Source organism: Petaurus breviceps, unplaced genomic scaffold (genome assembly GCF_028583685.1).
Source record: "Petaurus breviceps papuanus isolate PSGF00001 unplaced genomic scaffold, PetGlider_PUasm1.0 98, whole genome shotgun sequence".
Taxonomy (NCBI): Eukaryota; Metazoa; Chordata; class Mammalia; order Diprotodontia; family Petauridae; genus Petaurus; species Petaurus breviceps.
In genome coordinates this window covers 45,637,183-45,659,971 of record NW_027187460.1, presented here as the reverse complement: position 1 = coordinate 45,659,971, position 22,789 = coordinate 45,637,183, and the positions used below count along the sequence as shown (strand labels likewise).

The window sequence follows — 22,789 nt, the reverse complement described above, 5'->3', positions numbered from 1 at the left end:
AAGTGCTTTCATCTCAGTAAAGCTATGCCAATGTATAATAGGCTGGGCCTATAATGAGTAATGATGAGAGATCCTGACTTACTCCATGTCAAGAAAATTACATAGTTCTTTCAATGATCCCTAAATGGTTCCTAACCCAAAAAATCCCCCACATGTTTAATGTAACTCTTTTCCTGAAAATGCTATCTAGGTTTGAGTTATATAATACAATTAGCTCAGAAAAACTAAAATGACAAATCACAAAACATGATTATAAATAGAAAAAAAAACAATGAAGAGAAAACAAACATGAGGGAAATTTACCAGAAATGTTTCATATATCAAAAATTAAAATTTTTATTATTTTGAATTGAAGATCATTATAAATAATAATAAGGACTACAAACTAATGGGATGTCCAGCAGTTAGGGAATGACTGAATAAATTATGTTAAATGAATGTACCGGAATGCTATTTTGCTATAAGAAATTATAAAGAAATAGTTTCATAGAAACTTGTGAAGTTGTGAATTAATTGTTAAAAAGTCAAGTGAGGGGTGGTTAGGTAGCCCAGCAAGTAAGAGCACTGGCTCCAGTGTTGGGATGACCTGGAGATCGAATCCTGGGCTCAGACACTTAGGACCCACCCAGAAACACCTAGCCGTGTAACCTTGAGCAAGTTACTTAACCCCAATTGCTTAAAAAAATAAAATAAAATAAAAAAAAGTCAAGTGAACAGAAGCAAAAAAATGTACATAGGCAACAGCATTGTAAAAATGAAAACTGTTGAAGACACTGATTAACAAAAGAACCAATCATTATTCTAAAGTGTCAATGATGAATATTATCTGCATAATAACAGAGTCATGGTCTCAATATGCAGAATGACAAACATATTTTTGTAAATGGCCAATGTGAGAATTTGTTTAGCTATGTTATGTATATCCATATTTGTTATATGGGTTGTGTTTTTGCTTTAACTATTTTCATTATCAGAGGAGGATGTGGGAGAGAGAGAAAGTGACTGCTTATTGAAAAAAATATTTTTTTATTTTTTTGGAGGGGGGAAGGCAGGGCAATTGGGGTTAAGTGACTTGCCCAAGGCAACATAACTAGTAACTGTTAAGTATTTCAGGCCCAATTTGAACTCAGATCCTCCTGACTCCAGGGCTGGTGCTCTATTCACTGCACCACCTAGCTGCCCCTAAAAGTTAATTCTAAAAAAGAAAATAGGGGAACAAAAAGATATCAAATGGTAAATGGAAACATTTTCTAGAATTTCTATAGTATTTTCTCCTAATAAATTATGAAAAGGAAACTACTGTTTTGATATCTTACTATTTCATTACTTGAGACTGCTACATGAAGAAGCAGGAATGACACATAAGGCGGGGAATGGCTGACTATAACTGATCACAGAAGACAAAGAAATTTATGCTTAGAAGAAATGTAATTTTGAAGGTAACCAGGGTCTAATTTTTAAGACATCACAAGAATAGGGCAATACTTGGGGCATCCAGGTAGCACAGTGAGTAAGAGCACCGGCCCCAGAGTCGGGGTGACCTGGGATTGAATCTGGGCTCTGATACTTAGCACCACATCCAGAAATAACTGGCCATGTAACCTTGAGCAAGTTACTTAACCCCAATTGCTTAAAAAAAATAGGGCAGTATCTTCAAAATGAGAAAAAAAAATAAAAATTTTAAATAACTGAAAAATGTTAGAAACTACTCACTTATATGCCCACTTTCTCATTTCTATATCTTTATAAGACAATTTCACATATCTTACAGTCCTTTAAATGACTGTAACTACTCAATGACATCAATGAATTTTTAACATTATTATTCATCCTATGAAAACATTTATATTATATACAAGTTTCTAACTAAATGAGATGAGATCTGTGAAGTGTCTGTCATATATTAGGTTTTTAATTAATGTTTTATTCCTTTCCTGATATGTGTTAGTGGAGGGAATTTCCAGAGGGGATGATTCCTATACTAATGGTATAATGAATGAAGGGGAGTGTATGGAGTGGAGGGTAGGGAGACTTTCTAGTACTGATGTTTTTTGGGTAATAAAGAATATAATGTTCTCCTAATGTAGGTATATAGGTAGACTCAGACATAGAGTCAACAAATATTTTACTGAAAAATATGGCAAAATACACTATCAAGGATAAGTATGATTGGAAAGGGAAGTAAGTCTAGTCATAGAGGGAGAGTGAACAGTAGTAGATGGACAGCTTGGGTTATTCATAGTTGCCCACAGAATGATTTTATAGAAACTAGAGCAAAAAGGGACAAGAACTGAAGATGGTGAGAAGGTATAGAGGGGATAGGATCTACACTACTGCAAGTATTGCTGTCCCTAGGAGATCACTGATCTCCATCAACATACGGCTACATTTCTTCAACATGTTGTCAGTCCCATTAGAATGTGAGCTCCTTGAGGGTGAGGGGATGTTTTATACATACAGCTTGGTCAAAACTAATATAAATAATGAATTCCATGAAGTGGTAGGATTATTCAAATTTAACTATACACTTCCACTGAGATGGAACCAATGGCCATATTTTATATAAATATAAGTTCAAATAATGTGAATTTCAATACATACATTTCTTTGTATCCTCAATACTAAGCACAATGCTGGTAAATAAGAAGTGCTTAATAAATGCTTTTAGATTTTTTTTTTGATTCACAAATCAATGCTTAGAGGCTATTGTAGAAATCATCTCAGATAATAGAAAATAGGGCCATTATTTTAATTTTCATTCTAACTTTGTTAAAACCATGAGAGATTTAATAGTACATGTAATTCACAAGTGAGCAAAATAGTTGAAATATCTTAGCAACCCAAGGAAGTACAGGTTGTTATTTTCTATTTGAAATTTTTTAAAATAGACTGATCATTGTTACTAATACTATAAGCTACGTATTTTTTCTTGTTGTGTGTATGTACCATATCAATCAATAAGTGAGCATTTAATACACATATTCTGTATGCTCAACACTATTAAAAGCTGTGGGGAAGGCACGAGATATATAAAATTTGGTCTCTACCCTTAGGGTAGTTGAGATCTTATTAGTAATATATTACAAATCAAAACCTTTTACACTTTTTAGGCTTTGTTGACACAAGACTGCTAGTTCTCATTTAATCTTGTAAGGCTCCCTCAGGGGTACAGGATTGCTCTGAATGAACTATGAAAACAAAAACTTTCTCTGCCTTACAACAAAGCCTGAGAATAAAGTCAACATTCCATGTTACACTTTTCAAAAACTACACAAAATCCCATTTCACAGTGAAATGGGGCTAAAAGTGAATGAATCAGAGATTGCTGTGCCAATGAGAGACAGGAAGCTTATATATCCTCAGCCTTAATGAACAGCCCTATATGACAAATTGGTGCCATGAATCTTATTACATGTAATTCTAGAAAACAGTCATACTGGTTTGTTTGCTATCTAAATAGGGGACATTTGAATTTGAATCAATTACAGGATGTCAATCATTTTCAGAAAACTTTTTAACAAAATACATGCATTGGAACTCTACACTAAAGATTTTAAGTAATAAGAAAAACAAATGACATACAAATTCATACCTATATATCTTATCCTGAATCCTTTTTTATTATTGCCATGATCTGCTGACCACTGCAAGAAAACTTCATGACCATTGCTGGATATATTAAGAGCAGAGGAGTAATCCCCACTGAGTGAAATAAGCACTGGGCTTTGAATATTTGGTCCTTTGTGTAGAAAACACACAAAAAACAAGAATTATATAGATGCAAAATTTCTTTTGAATATCACAGAAACAGTAATATGTTTACTATTTAAAATTTTTTTCAAACAATTTGTTCAAATTTACAATTAAAGTTAAATACATCATGAGTGTTTCATATTCTGTAGGGCAAAGCCAGTCTCTCTTCCCCATGAAACTTTACATAAGACATAACACTATGTTTTAAAAGACAGCTTAGGGGCAGCTAGGTGGCACAGTGAATAAAGTGCCGGCCCTGGAGTCAGGAGGACACGAGTTCGGTTCTGGCCTCAGACACTTAACACCCACACAAAAAAACCTAGCAATGTAACCTTGGGCAAGTTACTTAAACCCAACTGCCCTCCAAAAGGCAAAAAAAAAAAGACAGCTTAAATGCAAAGATGACAGGAATAATACATATACATATAGTGAAGTGATAGTCTACCTATTCATCATATTAATATTCCATTTAATCCTTCTCTAAAATTTCCTTTGATAGTTTTAATGTCACATTTTAGAAATTTTTTTGTTTCTTTATTGAAGATAACAGTGAAAGAAGTTATAAGTAAAGTCAACACTTACCATCATACACCTGAAGAACATCAAATTCCTTTTCTGTCTGAAAGAATTCTACAAACATGCTGATATTATAGCCTTTTTCCACTGAAATGCTCCATGCACACATCTGGAGATTTGGATAGCTATCAGGGTAGCCAGGACTTAATATGACACCAGTTGAATCTAATCGTAATTCATTTGCAGGACAGAGCACTATGAAATAAAAAGGTTATTAAATAACACAAATATTTTAGTTCCTATCAACTAGTGGTTAAAATCTACTCTACCCATGGCTCTCCTTGACTATAGCTTTTATGGCAATAGTAAGAGAGCTTGATGTGAAAAGTCCATGCAATAAATTGTATGCTAAGAGAGACAATTTGCATTATGGTAAAAGGTTCAACATATAGTCATAGAAAAATGTCCCAAAACCCCCTCTAGTAATTTTTATCTTATTTATACATAATATAGAATAGGTATAAAGTTTCTATTAAGAATAAATACATGGAATATATTATATTTGTCACCTCTCTTTTCACTACTACCCATACATACTTGCATTTCTGATATACCTAATTGCTCCTGGATATTTGCTAAAAGCTGAGGTCCATTTCTGATAGGAGTTTATGCTTGGGGAGAGGTGATTCAAATTCATTTCTAAGAAAATAACAGAATCTTTGAATTTCACACCTGGAAGATATATTTAGAGATCACCTAATCCAAACCTTTCATTTGACAGATGAGAAAACAGACTGAGAGGTAAAACTGCATGCCTATTGTCATACAGGTATTTAGTGGCAAAGCTTGGAACAGAACACAAGCCTCTTGAATTCTAATAGAGCCCTCTTTCTATTAATTACTTTACTCTGACTCCCCCAGAAGACCTAAAATACTACTAAAATACATAGAAGGATTTAATTTCTATTCTGCAGAATAATATTCAAAAAATGAAAACAAATTCAATTTTTAAATTTTGAAAGAAGTATTTTATTGCCATATTTTTTTAAATTATGCAGGTGAATTTTACTATTCTTGACAAGGCTCTCTGTGTTTTCATCCCTTCTCTCCGTACTGCCAACATTGTACTCTCCATAATGGCAAGGCTTGCAACTAATGCAAACAAACAAGTGACTACTTGTTATCCACAGTGGGAAAAAGAAAAAGGAAAAAAATAGCAATCTGTACACTTGATGATCTGTCCTAACCAGAAGACTACTCTTCCATTTCAAATAATAGCAGGATTCTGATCAGAATACTAAGATGTCACTGTTTAGTGTGATGCCACACTAGTTACCTTGACTGAAAAAAGTCATTATTAAATTTTCATTGTGAGCATTAATACCTTAGAAATCAGATCAGGAAAAGCTACAACCCAGGCTTCATTTATTGTTTTGTTAATTGTCTACTCTTAAAAAGGTGATGGGAAAGGAGAAAATGTTAATAATGCAAATCAAGCTTAAAAATATGTTTTCCTTACTTTTTCTTCTTTTCCTTCCTTTCTTCTCTCTTTCTCTTCTCTCTCTCTCTCTCTCTCTCTCTCTCTCTCCCTCCCTCTCTCTCTCTCTCTCTCTCTCTCTCTCTCTCTCTCTCTCTCTCTCTCTCTCTCTCTCTCTCTCTGTCTTTCTCTCTCTCTCTTTCTTTTCTTTCCCAGAGAACCAGTATCAGCAAACCTTCCTATAGACAGTCAGATCTTGTGGTTAATGCATAATTGATAATTCTGTAATTATGTCTTCTGTCACTTTCTCTTTCTTTACTCCTATCTCACATGAAATGGTCTTACTCTTTTAATCCCTCTACCTGCAAAAAGTTATCTTATTCTAGCCCATTTCCTTCAACAAATTGCCACCCTTCATGTCATTCTAACTCTATCATTTATTTTCAACCTCTTTCGACTGCCTCATTCAGTAGTGCCTACAAGCATGCCCACATCTCCCCATCTTGAAAAAAAATCTTCACTTTGCCCTTTCATTGCTTCTACAATGAAATATATTTCTTCTGCCTTTTGTTACCAAGCTTCTCAAGAAGGCTATCTTTAGTAGGTGATTCCATTTCTCTTGTTACTTTCTTTTGACACCCTTACAAAACTAGCTTCCGATCTTGTTATTCCATCAAAAACTCTACAAAGTTATCAATGATCTCAATCAAGAAATTCAATGATCTTCTCTCTCTGCTTATTCTCATTGACCTTTTCTGGCCTATAACACTGCTGATCACTCTCTCCTTCTTGACACTCTGTTCGCTCTAGTTTTGGGGGATTTGTCTTGCCTCTCCTCCTACCTACCTAACACACTGCTCCTTTTTGGTCTCCTTTGCTAGACACTCATCCCCGTTAAACTCTCAATTTTAGGTGTACCACAGAATTCAGTTCTGTTACTCTTTTTCTCCTCCCTCTATACTACTTCACCCAGTCTTCTCTTCATGGATTATATTAACATCTTTATGCTAATTCTCAAGTCTACCTTACTTGCCCAATCTCTCTGCTGACCTCTAATCTCAACTTATATGTCCAGTAGATATCTTAAACTCAGCATTTCAAAACGAACTCATTATTAAGTCATCTCTTCCCAATTTTATATTACTTTCAAGGGTGCTACCATCCTCTCAAACCCTAGGCTCACAAGGGAGGTGTCAGTTTTGACTCTTCACTATCTCTCCCGGAATCCCCTGTATATACATTTTTTTTTTTTTGCCATGGCCTGTTATTGTACAACACTGCTTAAATATGCCACTTTCCTCTGATAATTCTATCACTCTTCTATAGGCCCTCATCTCTTCATGCTTGGTCTACTGAAATAGCCTGCTGGTTGTTCTCACCACTCCAATCCATTCTCCATTCAGTCACCAAAGTTATTTTGCAGAAGCACTAGTCCAACCATGTTATGTCCCTACTTGCTAAAATCCAGAGGCCCCCTATCACCTCCAGAATAAAATACAAAATTCTCTTTTCACATTCAAAATCTTTTACAAACAATATCCTAGCCTCATCCCCCTACTTCCAGTATTTTAAACATTACTCTTTGCTACTTACTCTTCAATCCAGGGACACTGGCCTCCTGGCTGTTCCATGAACAAGATACTCCACATCTCACCTCCTATCATTTTCACTAGCTGTCCCCCATGCCTGGAACACAGTCCCTCCTTATTTCTGCTTTTTGGTTTCCTTAAAGTGCTAAACAAAATCCTATTTCCTCTAAGAAGTTTTCTCTAATACTTCCTAATTCTAGTGTATTTTCTCTTTTAATTATTTTTTATTTGTCATGTGCATAGCTTGTTTGTACACATATGTTTGCTTGTCTCCACAATTAGATTGTGAGCTCCTTGATGGCAGGAGCTGTCATTTGCCTCTTTTTGTAACCCCAGGACTTAGCATAGTGCCTGACACATAGCAGGTGCTAATAAACACTTATTGACTGATTAGATGACTTTCTGGCTAAACTTTAGACCAGGTGCCATGGATGTCTTAAGAGCACAATAGAACCCTGCTGGATAGCTAGCTATAAGACAAAAAAAAGATAAATCAGGCTTTTCTTGCATCATTAATATTCCTGAAGTGTTACCAAGAGCCTCCAGGGTATATAATTAAAAGATACATATTTCAGACTCAATATGCAAAATATCTCAAACTTAGAGCACTTCAGGTTTACCTTTAAAGGAAGGCAAGCTCCTTTGGCCTCCTCAACAAAACTCTCATAAGATAGGATATACAACTATTATTTCCCACAGAGGAAATTGAGGCTAAGAAATATCAAGTGACTTACTCATGATATGAAGTGAATAAATCTGAGATCAAGGCCTCAATCAAGGCTTTCTAACTTTTAAACAAATGGTCATTCCATTATTTTATAGTCAACACTATTCTTAATAATTTTAGCTAGAAAGTACAATCTTATAGATAATAAAAATAAATTTTATACAAGATATGGAATGTATCTCTATACTTTGATAAGGGTCATGGCTCAGTTTTTGAAAATTGACAACAGTTTTAAATAGATACAATTGCCTAATTCAGAAGAATTAAGTGCTGGTAATCTATGTATTTTACTTATAATTCTCTTCTTAATCACTATCTGTAATTTTAATTATAATCCCATTGATGGACATAGTGGGCACTTAAATATTTGTGAAATTTAATTGGATCTAAATGACTCCCTGAAAACAACACTATAAGTTTATTTAGCTTCTTTGAGGAATGGGGTGGGTCTCTATTTTCCTATATGAATCATACTTCTAATAAAAAAATTGTAGTTATCTAGAAGATGACCCTCATTTTATAGAGGACAAAACTAAATATTTTTACATTGAGTCTTTTTAATGTAAGAAATAACTTGATGCTTTAATTTAAAAGTCCACTAGGTAATTTGGGGATGGTAAAAATAATTATGAAATAGTGAACTGTGTCTGCATAAGGTGCCACCTATTTTACAGAAAAAGCTATTTTTTTTTGTGGATAAGCAAATGTTCCTAGTGAGGAACATGAAAGTTTCAGTGAATTAAGGAAATAATTTTCTATTTTGGGGCTCCTTTGTAAGTTGCTCATTGTTCAGTCTAAAATCTTTGCATCTTTGGAACAGGTTTGAGAGGTTTTTTTTTTAAGTTTGAGCATAAGTTGTCAAATCACTTCATGTATGATACAAAAGTAAAAATATACATCTCTCCCCATGTTTAAAAAGAAAAGCATGACCACTGTTTTCTACATAATTCAGAAGAAATGTGAATTTATAAATTTGAAAGTTGGTCAGACTTAAAATAAAATTGAAAATCAAATTTCAAACCTTACAAAAATGGTTAAAAGAGTCTGAAAGAAAAGAAGTTTCCTTAGCAACATTGGTTCTAGTGCATTTTAAGAGGAAGGTAAATTAATGTCCCTGACTCTTAGTAAGTTTTATGAAATTAGAAAATTAACCCTTTTGGATGCTATCCTCAGTAAGAAAGAAAAAGAATTATTTGTTACTTATATAATATGATGAATGAAAAGTTCAATTTTATAAGTATCATTGGAATATCTGGTATACAAGAACTAAGTAAGGCACTAGAGATAAAAGGCAAAAATAAAAATAATTCCTGTCCTCAATGAACTTTAGTCCTACTGGGGGAGAAAGGAGAGTTATATATCAGAAAACACTTCTAGAAGAGGTGGTCCTTGAGTTGAGTTTGGAAAGAAATTAGGTAAAGAATTCTGATTAAAGACCTCAGATACCACACATACTTAGTATAGAAATGTCATACCACCAAGAATAGGTGGGAAGGCCCCAAGGTAAGCAATCACACCTCACCTCAACACCATGCATCACCACTCAACAGCTAGGTGGCTCAGTGGATAGAGGGTTGGGCCTGGGTTCATGGAAGACCTCAGTTCAAATCCTACCTCAGACACTTTCTAGTTGTGTGAACTGGGCCACTTGACCTCTTTGTCTAAGTTTCCTCAACTATAAGATAGGGAATATAATAGAATCTATATCCCAGGGTGGTGAGGATGAAATGAGATAATATTTGTAAAAATTTTATTTTTTTTAGCAATCAGGGTTAAGTAACTTGCTCAAGGTTACACGGCCAGGTGTTTCTGGGTGGGTGCTGAGTATCTGAGCCTGGGATTCAATCTCCAGGTCATCCTGACACTGGAGCCAGTGCTCTTACTCGCTGTGCTACCTAGCTGCCTCTACTTTAGTGCTTTTAGTACAGACTGCCTGAAACATATTAGTGGCTCAGTAAAAATTCACCCCTTCCCTCTGCTCCATCTGAGAAATTCAAGATTTCTTTGACCTAGATATATTAGGATCAGGTCAGCAAACATTTATTAAGCATTTACTGTGTGCCAGGCAATTCAAGATGCACAGGATAAAAGAAAAGGCAAAGAGCAGCCCCTGTTTTTAAGGACTTCACAGTCTAACAGAGGAGACAGATACAAACAACTATTTACAACAAAATATATTCAGAATAAATTGGGGGACTTTAGCTGAAACTTGAAGGAAGGCAGAGAAGAAGGGGGAGATAGGTAGAGAGCGGCAGGTATAGGGGATAGCAGGTTGAAAACATGATATAAAAGAGGGGGCTCCCCTGATAATCAGTGTTCAAGTGCATGTCCTAGGACCCCTCCATCAGGTTCCTACTGCTCCCAGACCTGTGATCATTGTAAAAAATTAAAAAAAAAACCAACACTGCTTCACTGTGCTTCCAAATTGCTCCCCTCAGAATGTTTTATTTTCTTTCCTACCACAACTAGCCTCAGAATCTAAAATTCCTGATGCTTTATCAGGAAACCTTGCCTTAGACTCTGACTAGGTAGTAACTTCTTTGTAGTCAAAAGACTTGTGAATACAAGACATGTCAAGTTTTCTCGATACTTCTCAACACTTAACTCTTAGGTAAATTAGAATGCCAGAACCAAGGGGACACTATTCATGGGAATCCTTGCCTTTCCAACCTACCTCAAAGCTAGGACTAGGGCACTTGCTCTCCAAATCTAAGGTCTCCTCTTTGCTGACAACCATAAGCAGAAAAGGTAAGTTTATCTATCTGCATGCTAAAGTCAAAGATGAGGACTTGAGGAGAAAGTATATTAAAAATATAGTGGGAACAGCTTGTGCAAAACACAAAGATGGCAGATAAAATGTCATTTCTGAGGAATGTAATGGTAATGGGAATTTTCAGATCTTCCCTGCTCCTTGATAGGCCTAGGTGAATTTGAGGACCTTTCCTGATTTGCAAATAAACTCTGCCCCCTAATAGGCTGAATGTGGTCACATGGAGGGTGGGAGGCTTGTTTTTCTGGAAGGCAAAACTTTTGTTACTTTGTAGTCAAGTGGATCGTGAAGGTTGTGATGTTCTCAGACACTGGAGAAGGTTATATATACCCTGATGTGAGGTTTTGCTTTCGGGCTTACTTCAGGAAGAGTTGTATGATTTGGCCAGTTGAGACTCTGGGCAGCTGATGAGCCCCACGGCTTTGAAAACCCAGATTTGGAGCTTCTCTCTCTGGTAACTAACTGTATATATGTAATGGTCAGACAGCTAGAAGCCCTGCCTGTTGGTTTGCTGAATTGTGTTATTTTCTCTGTCTGTGAATTTTGTCTGCTTGTAATTTCTGTTTGTATTCTCTGAAGTTCAGGGTGCTGACTTTTTCCCCTGTACTAGGTAAAATTAACCTTTTCCAAGTTTCATTGTATTTTTATTTATTTTGTTAAATATTTTTCAATTTAATCCAGTTTAGGTCACACTTGCTGCATGTGGTCATAGAATTCAGTGTTTCAAAGCTCTGATGTAGAGAGGGGAGAGACTTGAAGCAGGGAGACCAAAGGGAAGGGTACTGCAATGGGAGAGAGGTGAGGAAGGCGTGTGGTAATGTGGCAACAATTTGAATGTGGAGGCTGAATTGTTTCAAAGAATGTTAAAGACTCAATGAGGCTTGGCAACTGATTGTACACAGACATTAGGAGAGAGTGAAGAATTGAGAACAACTCCAAGGTTAAGCAGTCTGTGTGGAACTTAAAATTAATGTAATGTCAGTTTTATTTCTAAACATCATTAATTTCATTAATTTATCATATTTTTAAAATGTACTTGTAAGCTCCAAAATTTTAATAAACATTTTTTTTCTGGATAAAACACAAGCTATGAAAACAATTTGTCAAGATTATTATAAAAATTGAGGTGGGGGTAACTTTTTTTTTTTGCTTTTTGGAGGGGGGAAGGTAGGGCAGCTGGGGTTAAGTGACTCGCCCAAGGTCACACAGCTAGTGTTAAGTGTCTGAGGCCGGATTTTAACTCAGGTCTGGTGCTCTATTCACTGTGCCACCTAGCCACCCTAGACTTTTTTTTTGGAACTCACTGATACACATAAAATTCAGAAACCATTTTCTTAAGGTATTTTTAGTTAAAAAACTGAACACAGGAAACTAGGACTTTAGACACAAGAAATCTAATTGTTGATATCAGAATCTATAGCCAACTTTAAACTTCTTTCTATGGAAAATACAAGGGGCAAATCATAACTTGCTGGCAGGCCCTGAATTGCCTTCTATTTACCACTGTAAAATGGAGAAATATCTAACCTCTCTGAGAATTCCGATAAATAATTTCACATTGTCTCCATATTATCAGTAAATTCTCAAAATAGCGGGAAAGAGATTTTGTTTAAAATAGCAGTGTTTATAAGTAAATGACAATAAAAGCAAGAATCCCATCCAATATTACAACTGGAGTATTCTCAAAGGAGGTAGTAGTCTCATGAATGTTTAGTAAGGTTACCACTGAAGCCAGGGGAGAGTTAATATAGTCAGTAATTATTTTTTTAATGTTACCCCTCTCTTTTCTTCTTCAAAACAATAAACGAACAAAAAATATGCCCGATTTAATTTTAAGGGAATCTGGGGGTGGAATCAGGATGGCAGAGAAAAGTCAGCAATTTGTGTTACCAAAACCTCTCCAAACACCTTTAAATAATGTCATAAAACAATTCCTGGATCAACACAACCCACAAAAGAACAGTGTGAAATAATTTTCCAACCAAACACAACTTTGAAGGTGTTATGGGAATGGGAATCTGAAGATCTTCCCTGCCTCTTAGCCTTTTGATAGGCTTAAGTGACTCTGAGAACCTTCCCTGATTTGAAAATATACTCTGCCCCCTAATAGGCTGAATGTGGTCACATGGAGCCTGTGGTGGGAGGCTTGTTTTTCAGGAATGCCCACACCTTGTTACTTTGTGATTGGGCAGTGGGTCAAGAGGGTTGTTACATTCTCTGAGCCAGGAGAAGGCTATATATACCCTGGTGTGAGGTTTTGCTTTGGGGCTCACTTTAGGAAGAGTTGTGTGATTTGGCCAGATGAGACCCTGGGCAGCCATTGAGCCCCCTGGCTTTGAAAAACCAAATGTTGGTGCTTCCCTCTCTGGTAACTAACTAGGTATGGATGTAATGGTCAGACAGCTGGAAGCCCTGTCTGCTTAATTGTGTTATTTTCTGTTGTAACTTCTGTTTGTATTATCTGAAGTTCAGGGTGCTGACTATTCCCCCTGAAATAGGTAAATGATATATATTTGATTAAAGTAAGATTGTTAACCCATTTTGAGTTGCTTTCCTTTAGAAAAGCACATCTAAGAACCTGAGCTAGCAGCCTTCCTGGGTATGCTAGGATGCTTGCTGCTACAGAAGGTCAACAGGAAAGGTCTATCACATGTGGGTGAGAGTGGACACAGTCCAGTACTGGTAGCACCAGCATAGACACAACGCCAGCAAATGAGGAGTAGGCCTTGGGAGCCACTGAATCAGGAACAGTAGTGGCAACTTCAGGAGCCTTCAGTCTACAGACAGTAAGGGGAAGGGTGTCAAACAAGTAGTCAAAAGGAGATGACAAGGGTCTCTTTGACAGAACTGAGCAGGACTCTTTTATTTTGCCAACACTCAGATCCAAGTTATGGTCCTGCAGTCCCAGGGTGAGGAGGAACACTAGCACACCAGATCTGACAGTCACGGTGGAGCAAGAACTCTCATCACATTTCCAGGGCTGAAAAGAGTGCTTATGGTCGCTCACAGACCAGACTACGGGACAAGGTGACAACCTTAGATCATACCACCTTGGAAGAACTGAAAATTTACAAGTTCTAAGAAGATTTTCTGAAAACAGCTGCACAAAATCCTTGAAACTTAGGACAGTACCCCCTCCACCCTGGAAACAGAGACCCATTTTAACAAAATGTTAAAAATCAAGAAATAGGTTGGGAAAATGAGCAAACAGAAAGAAAAAATCTGACTATAGGAAGTTACAATGGTGACAAGAAAGATCAAAACACATACTCATAAGAAGATAACAAAGTCAAAGCTCTTACATCTAAAGCCTCCACAAAAAATATTAATTGATATCAGGCCATGGAAGAGCTCAAAAAGTATTTTGAAAATCAAGTAAGAGAGGTAAAGGAAAAATTGGGAAGAGAAATGAGAGTGATGCAAAAAAATCATGAAAAACAAGATAACAGCATGTTAAAAGAGACAAAAAAAAATATTGAAGAAAAAACACCTTAAAAGCTGACTAGATCAAAAGGTAAAAGAAGCACAAAAATCCAACAAAGAGAGAATACCTTGAAGAGAGGAATTGACCAAATGGAAAAAGACACAAAAATTCACTGGAGAGAAGAATTCCTTAAAAAGTAGAATTAGCCAAATAGACACAGAAGTACAAAAACTCACTGAAGAAAGTAATTCCTTAAAATTAGTATTGAGCAAATGGAAGCTAAAGACTCCATGTGAAATCAAGAAGCAATAAAAGAAAATGAAAGGAATGAAAAAATAGAAGACAATTAAAATATCTCATTGGAAAATCAACTGAGCTGGAAAACAGATCCAGGAAAGATAATTTTAAAATATTGAACTACATAAGAGCCATGATTTAAAAAACAGCCTAGAGATCATCTTTCAAGGGATTATCAAGAAAAATCGCTCTGATATTCTAGAACCAGAGGGGAAAATAGAAATGGAAAGAATTTACTGAACACTTTGTGAAACAGATCCCCAAATGAAATCTCCTAGGAATATTATAGCCAAATTCCAGAGTTTCCAGGTGAAGGAGAAAATATTGCAAGCAGTCAGAAAGAAATAATTCATGTATCATGGAGCCACAGTCAGTATAACACAAGATTTAGCATCTTCTACATTAAAGGATCAGAGGGCTTAGAATATGATATTCCGAGGCAAAGGATCTAGGATTACAACCAAGAATCATTTGCCCAGAAAAACTGAATATATTCCTTCAGGAGGAAAAATAGATATTCAATGAAATAGAGGACTTTCAAGCATTCTTTATGAAAAGGTCAGAGCTGAATAGAAAATTTGATTTTAAAATACAAGATACCTGAGAATAAAAAGGTAAACAGGAAAAGGAACTCATAAGGGATTTAATAGTGTTAAAATTTTTATATTCCTACATGGAAAGATGATACGTGTAAGGTGTAAGAATTTTCTCATTATTAAGGTAGTTAGAAGGAGTATATATAGACAGGTGTGAATTGAATATGAAGGGATGATATGCTAAAAAAAATAAATTTAAGGGGTGAGACAAGAATGTACTGAGAAAAAGGTAAAGGGAGAGACAGAATGGGGGTAAATTATCTCATAAAAGATGTAAGAAAAAGCTTTTACAGTGGAGGCTAAGAGGGAGGAGGTGAGGGGGAGTGAGTGAACCTTACTTTCATCAGAATTGTCTCAAAGAGGGAATAACATACCCATGCAATTGGTTTATAGACATCTATCATCCCAAAGGAAAGTAGGAGAAGAAGGGGTTAAGAGAAGGGGTGCTAATAGAAAGGAGGGCAGATTAGGGGAGGAGATAGAAACAAAACATTTTTGAGAAGAAACAGAGCGAAAGAAGAGAGAAAACAAAATAAACAGGGATGGGGGAAATAGGATGGAGGAAAATACATTAACAATAGTAACTGTGAAAAAATTTTGAAGCAAATTTCTCTGATAAAGGCCTTATTTCTCAAACATATAGAGAACTGAGGCAAATTTATAAAAATAAGAGCCATTCCCTAATTGATAAATGGTCAAAATATATGAACAGTTTTCAGTTGAAGTGATCAAAGCTTTCTATAGCCACATGAAAAACTGCTCTAAACCACTACTGATTGGAAAAAAAGCAAATTAAGACAAATCTGCGGTACTAATGCATACCTATTAGATTGATTAATAGGACAGAATAAGAAAATGACAAATATCTGGATTGATGTGGGAAAAATGACACATTAATGCACTGGAGGTGAAGTTCTACACTGATTCAACCATTCTGTAGAGCAATTCGGTACTATGCCCAAAGAGCTATAAAACCATAGCAATACCACTACTAAGACTATATGCAAAGAGATTAAAAATAAAAAGGAAAGGGACCTATATGTACAAAAATATTTATAGCAGCTCTTCTCTGGGGCAAAGAATTGGAAATTGAGGGAATGCCCATCACTTGCGGAGTGGCTGAACAAATTGTGGTATGTGATAGAATATTATTATGATGATGAGCAGGATACTATCTGAAAAACCTGAAAAGACTTATATGAGCTCAGGCATAGTGGAATGTACTGTATATAAAGTAACAGTAATACTGTAAGATCGGCTGTGAATGACTTCGCTATTCTCAGCCATACAATGATCCAAGACAAATCTGAAGGACATATGATGAAAAATGCTATCCATGCCCAAATTAAGAACTTATGGCATCTGAATACAGACTGAAGTAATTTTTTTTTTCTGGAGGGTATTTTTTAATCTATTTTTTCTTTCACAACATGACTAATATGGTAATATGTTTTGCATGACTACACACACATTTATATGCATACACACATATGTATATATAAGCTACATTGAATTGTTTGCTTTCTCAATGAGGGGGGTCGGTGAGGAAGGGAGAGGATTTGGAACTCTCAAGTTTTAAAAGCAATGTTAAAAATTGTTTTTACATAGAACTGGAGAAAATAAAATATTACACAAATTTTAAAAAGTAAACCTGGGAAATTTATTCCTTTCAGAAAACAGGAGAAATTGAAAGCTGGACCTTTTGCTCTAATAAGAATTTGAGACACAAGCATAAGATATAATGGAATGAATAAAATTATACCAACTATACATCTCTCAAAATTCCTGCCTTTTAAATCATTGACATATATAGTTATATTAGTCATAACATAATAAACAAAATAGTCCACAAATTAAAATGCATGCTCACAATAATACCTTGACAAACAGGAGGTGCCCCGTCCATTTGAAGCCGTTCTCCCAATCTGCATGTGAGAATTTCATTGCCAACCAAAGTAAATCCTGGTAAACACTGGTACCTTATAATATCGCCTATTAGATCGAAAGACTTCAGTTAAACAAGATGAGAAAAATGAATGTTTTGCTTTGAACATTTTAAGTTAACATACTTTACAATCCACAATATACATGACAGTAAAATCAGCAATATGATGGAGGCTGAAATTAAAAGCTTGTAAATAAATAAATTAGTTCATGTACAAAAAAAAACAAATATTTATTACTTTTCCTTTGTAATAATTAGCATGTTTGTTATATTCTTTACCAAATCAGACAAATACAACTCACAATTAATATGAAAAGAACATATTAAGTTATATATATTCTTTCTACATTTTAGAAGACATAAAAGTCTACAGATTATATATTTCTTCTTTGTTTTTATGTGAAATTGTTATAAACAATTTAAGGATAACCCCTCAATGCAAACAATTCTCTTGGGAATGAAAGGAAAGAATTCCTCCTGTACACTCCCTGAATTCCAAATGCTCTTCATCATCAGAATTATGCTTGGATGTACAGGAGAATAATATAACCATGGAAACACCTGTCTAATGTCACAGGAAAATAACCTTAAAGGAACACAAATAAGCTCTTGAGAGAAGACATGAATAAGCACAGTCATTTGTCAACAAAATAGTCCCAGCTACACAGCTGTTTCAGCTGCTACTATCTTTTTCTAGACTGCTTTACCCTTCTTTCACCTATACCAACTTTAAAATGCAAACCCAATCTTGACAAACCAGCAGGAGATGAATCCAGCAGGTGAGAAATAGTAATGCTTATATTCACTTTTTTAGTTGTTTACATTTATCACTGAATAAATTGTGGGACTTTCTAAAAGTTTTCTTTTCAAAAGTCATCTAATAAACTTTTTACCTATTTCAAATTCATCATCTTCTGTCAAAATTTCAGCATTTGGTATAGGTGGTGGAGGCTGGCATACTCGAAGCTGGTAGGCTACAAAAAAAAAGAAAATGTTTTTACTCATATTTTCTATACATGTGAATAAATGGTGGATAAAAAGCTTACATGGATAGAAGGGAATTTCCTTTAATAATGAAATTACAAGTCCTACCTCTAGCACTATAAATATATATATATGTATATGCAAAAACATAAATAAATAGTATGTACTCTGATATTACTGCTTAATCCATAGTACACCCCTTAGTATTTACTACATATATTTATTTCACTATGTATACCATCTTTTTTATTATACTATTTTATAATGTTTTGTAGCTCACATGTGTTAGCCCTGTCTCCCTAATAACTATAGTACTATATGGTAAATTCTCTGAGAACAGATAGATAGAAATTCCCCATAGTACCTAGCATAGTGAATGGCATGAAGTATTAATACTTACAGATCGTTTTCAGAAGACTGAAGTTAACCAAATGGTTTATGAACAAAGTTATAAATCTTGATTTTAGGTGTTAATGTTCTCTCTCTTTGTCTAATACTTTTCTAGGTCCTTGTTATATCTTACTACTCCCATTCTGGTCATCATACCCAATCCCTTTTACCACCTTTGCTCTCAAAACATGGACTTTGTCTTTGGCAGAATCTGTTGAACTCTGAGGGGTAATCTTGCACTTTATCTAGCCTGAACCAGACCCTCACTACATACAGGCCAACTCTGTGTCATAATCTCTCTAATATATTTTTATAGCTCCCCTTTATAGACTGTCTTCCCAATTAGAATGTAAGGTCTTTATGGGTGAGACTTTCTTGATTACTTCTCAATTGTATCTCCATCACTCAGTATAATTCCTGGCTACATAGTAAGTAGTTAAATATTTTATTTATCTAAACTCACTGTCTATTACAAATCATTATATGCCTTCAGCCCAACCCACGCAAATATCTTTTCTATTCTCTACTTAAAACCTTATTGCTACTAAACCCATTTGTCCTACCTAAAATGCAATTTATAAAACGAGCACCATATTTTTGTTTTTTAAACATATTGCTCTAAACTCACCTTAACAGCAAATCTTGCCAAACTAATCCTAGCTAGCTTCAGTCTATATCATTATAGTAATTAAGATCACATTATTATAGATTTAGACATAGAAAGGAATCCTATGATTTTTGTGAAAATAAATGTAAAATAATTATTTTATTTATTTTATAAATAATTTTATAATTTATAATTTATTTTTATTTATAATGTATATATTTATTTATTGTATAATATACTATATATAATAGATATATAAATTAAAATTTATAACATATTATAAATATAAATAATAAAAATAAATATATTACTTAACAATAAAAATGTAAAAATAAATGTAAAAAATAGGGCTGTAGTCCATTTTGGATTTTTATCTGTTTCTTGAATCACCATGGACAAATAATTCATAGAATTAAAAAAAAGAGAGGTGTTATACAAGGGATTATTTCATTTTTGTTCTTTGTATAACTAGTAGCTGTCATAATGCCTGACACATATATGCTCTTAATGAATGCTGGCTGATTGATGAGCTTATCTGTGCTTAGCTAGATTTTTCCTCAAAACAGTGGATAAAATCTATCATTAGGCCAGTATCTGAAGTCACTGTCATCTCAATGCTATTATTGCTATGATAAAGAATTTCACAGAAGTTTTTCGGAGTTTGGAAGAAAAGTGGAACAATTTGATTATTTAAAATTTTTAAAATTATAACTCTTTGAAATAAATTAGATTGATTATACAAGATGCCCAAAATGTCTTAGTGCAGGTTTAATATTTAATAGCTTAAACTTGTACTCAGATGTTTGAACACCATATATTTATTATGTTTCACAGTTATTTAATATAATAGCTGAAAGATATAGGAAAGATTATATGATTAAAAGTATATATCTGTTTTACATTGATATATATTTCTAAAGAATCACCACACTTACATGTTAACAAGTTGATAAGATAACATATTTTTAATAACTAACTTATAAATAACTAACTGATCTACATGTTATTGACCCTTTTGTTCTGATTGAGCAGAAACTCCATTTTGTCAGGCACGTGCAGATATATGGTATTAATATTCAAAAGACTTTTCTTTATTACTTGAAATAGTTCCATAATTTAAATCTGTTTATCTTGTATTGCTTTTAGCTGTTGTTACCTTTATTTTCCTGATCTCTTTACAATATGTGACAAACATGGTTTTCAAACAAGGATGGTCCATTTCCTTATTTAACTGCAACTGTGAAATGATCACTCAAAAAGACACAAAATTTTTATTTTGAAAAATTGCTACATTTCTCCCTTAACCTAATGAATGTACTCTCAAAACCCATCCTTTTGATTAACAAGATGGTAATCCTTACAAAAGAATATAGTTTTCATATTTCTAAAAAAAATAAAAATTACTAAATCAGTAACTTTTGACAATCTGATTCATACTTAAGTGAGCTTATCTGAGAGAAGGCAAATTCTTAAATTCTAAGGAAGCGCCAGAGAGTTGATAACGGCTTTGATAATAATATTGCCATTCACTAATTCTTGACAGTGTTACCACTTAAATTGCCTAAAGTAATTAGGAAACTTAGGAGAAAAAGAAACACTACTTAAATAAATGTGAACAGTACAGTGAACAGTAAATTTTGGAAAACATTTGATCCATTTCTGTTATAACCTAAAGGTGAGGTAAACTGAAGTTAGTAAGAGTTAAAAGGATTTATAGTACTCATACTATGGCACACCATCAATATTCCATAACTTAAGAATTAGCTTTATTCTTTGACCTGTAGACCCACTGAATTCTCCTGGAGTTTAACCTGAATGGTTAGGGAAAGAACATTTGTTTCCCATCCAATGACTTTACACAAAGCTATACTGCTCTTTACTTCTCTGGGTTACAGATAGTAACTTTCCTCTATAGAGGAAGACATTACATACTTATTAACATGCTTGATTCTCATACGAACACCATGAAATAGGCAGGGCAAGTTTGATTACTCCTATTTTACAAATGATGAAACTCTGGTAGAGAGATTAAATGACTTATTCAGGAAAGTGACCTCAAAACTAATAAAATCAACACTGGAACACAGGTCTCATTCCAAGACCAACTTTCTTTCTACTCTCCATGTGCCTTTACAGAGAGACAGACATATGTCTCTGCAGACAATCCAATAATTTTGAATGTAGAGGTTGCATTCATTATTGCTAATAATCTTGCTAAAAATAATATATATGAGTGACCTTTAATTAGGCATTATGTTTTCATACTATACTAAATGTTATGGGAAGTCATTAACTTGTAGAATCACACAAAGATAAAGTTGTCTCTTTTTAATTTTTGAGGGTTCACAGATTAGGGTACAATCACTGTTTCATTTACTGTGTGCTGACTGTGCACAACAGAAAGAATACATGATACCTTCTTTACAAATTTACATTTAAGACCACTGGAGAGCCACAAATTACAGAAAAAGAGATAGGGTATCCTAGGTACCTGCTCAACAATATTCATGTGTTCCTTTTAGCACTCCCCTCCCCCTTTTGACTACACATAATATTCATTTTGCAAAGTTTTTATGTATGTTATTTTTAGTCGTAGAAAATTTTATGAAGGTGATATTTCATAAAATACAGATGGATTGCCTGGATGTGCTTCTCATGAAAGGAGTCACTGAAAAGAGGGATAATATGCTTTTTGGGGGGTAAACTTTAATATCTAAATAATGGAAATGTATGTGATTGATGTGATCTTAAACAAATATTAGAAAAGTTTATCATGCCAGGTAAATAAAAATAAAGAGTTCCAAAGCTAAGAAACAACATCATAGTAAAAGATGAGAGAAATAATAATGCCAAATCAAATATTATAAAGGAAACCATATGAGTAATATTCTGACCTGGGAATATGTATAGAACTTAAAACTAGCCAATAGTTGAAAATGAAAAATTAGTCTGATTGTTTTATTAGGAGTCATATCATTAGTTAGCTTTCTAAAGTATTTTGATAAGTGATAAAGAATACAGCAGTATTGGAAACAGAAAGAAGGGTGTTGATGTATACAAACGAGGATGTGAAAGACACAGGATTCACTAGATGAATGAGAAAGAAAGGGAGGGGAAAGAGAACCATGAAGTTCAAAGATGGTTTATTATTCAAAAAGTAGTACTATTGACAGGTAGAATTCAGACAGAAGAAAATAAAAAATGCAAGACTGCATAGTTCTGTTCACTTCCCATATCCTATTTTATATTATAGATATCTGTGTCTGTCTTATTTATCTCTTAAATTATAAGCTCCTTAAGGAAAGTTGGAATATAATTCATCACCTTCTACTATCATTTTATCAAATTTTTAACTGAATTGTGTCCAAACTATTTAGATAAATCTTAATAGGGACACCAAGTGCTTAAAATATTTGATTGATTTGTTGATAAATATAAAGTCCTATGGCACAGTGGAAAGATTACTGACTGGAATCAAAACACTTGGGTTCAAATTTCTGACAATCACTACTTTTGTGAAGCTAGGCTGTTAATTAAACTGTATTAATCTTTAAAATGAGGGGGTTGAACCATACGGCTTCTCAGTTCCCTTCCAGCTCTAGAACTCTGATCCTAGATGGTAATGCATGGCTAGACAGTAGTTTACCTGAAAATTTATAGATGTTTTAATGGATGATGAATTCAATATACTGATTTTATAATATGGAAATGAAA

General features: G+C 34.3%; 1 protein-coding gene across 1 annotated transcript in view; it reads right to left on the bottom strand.

Annotated features, from left to right (window-relative positions):
• Window positions 1–22,789, bottom strand: part of CSMD3 (CUB and Sushi multiple domains 3) — a 795,885-nt gene that overhangs the window by 125,355 nt on the left and 647,741 nt on the right. The window contains exons 38-40 of the mRNA XM_069081309.1: window positions 17,988–18,068; window positions 17,028–17,141; window positions 3,593–3,739 (exon numbers count right to left, since the gene is read on the bottom strand). Coding sequence (XP_068937410.1) covers window positions 3,593–3,739; window positions 17,028–17,141; window positions 17,988–18,068 — 342 coding nt within the window. The remainder of the gene's footprint in view (window positions 1–3,592; window positions 3,740–17,027; window positions 17,142–17,987; window positions 18,069–22,789) is intronic.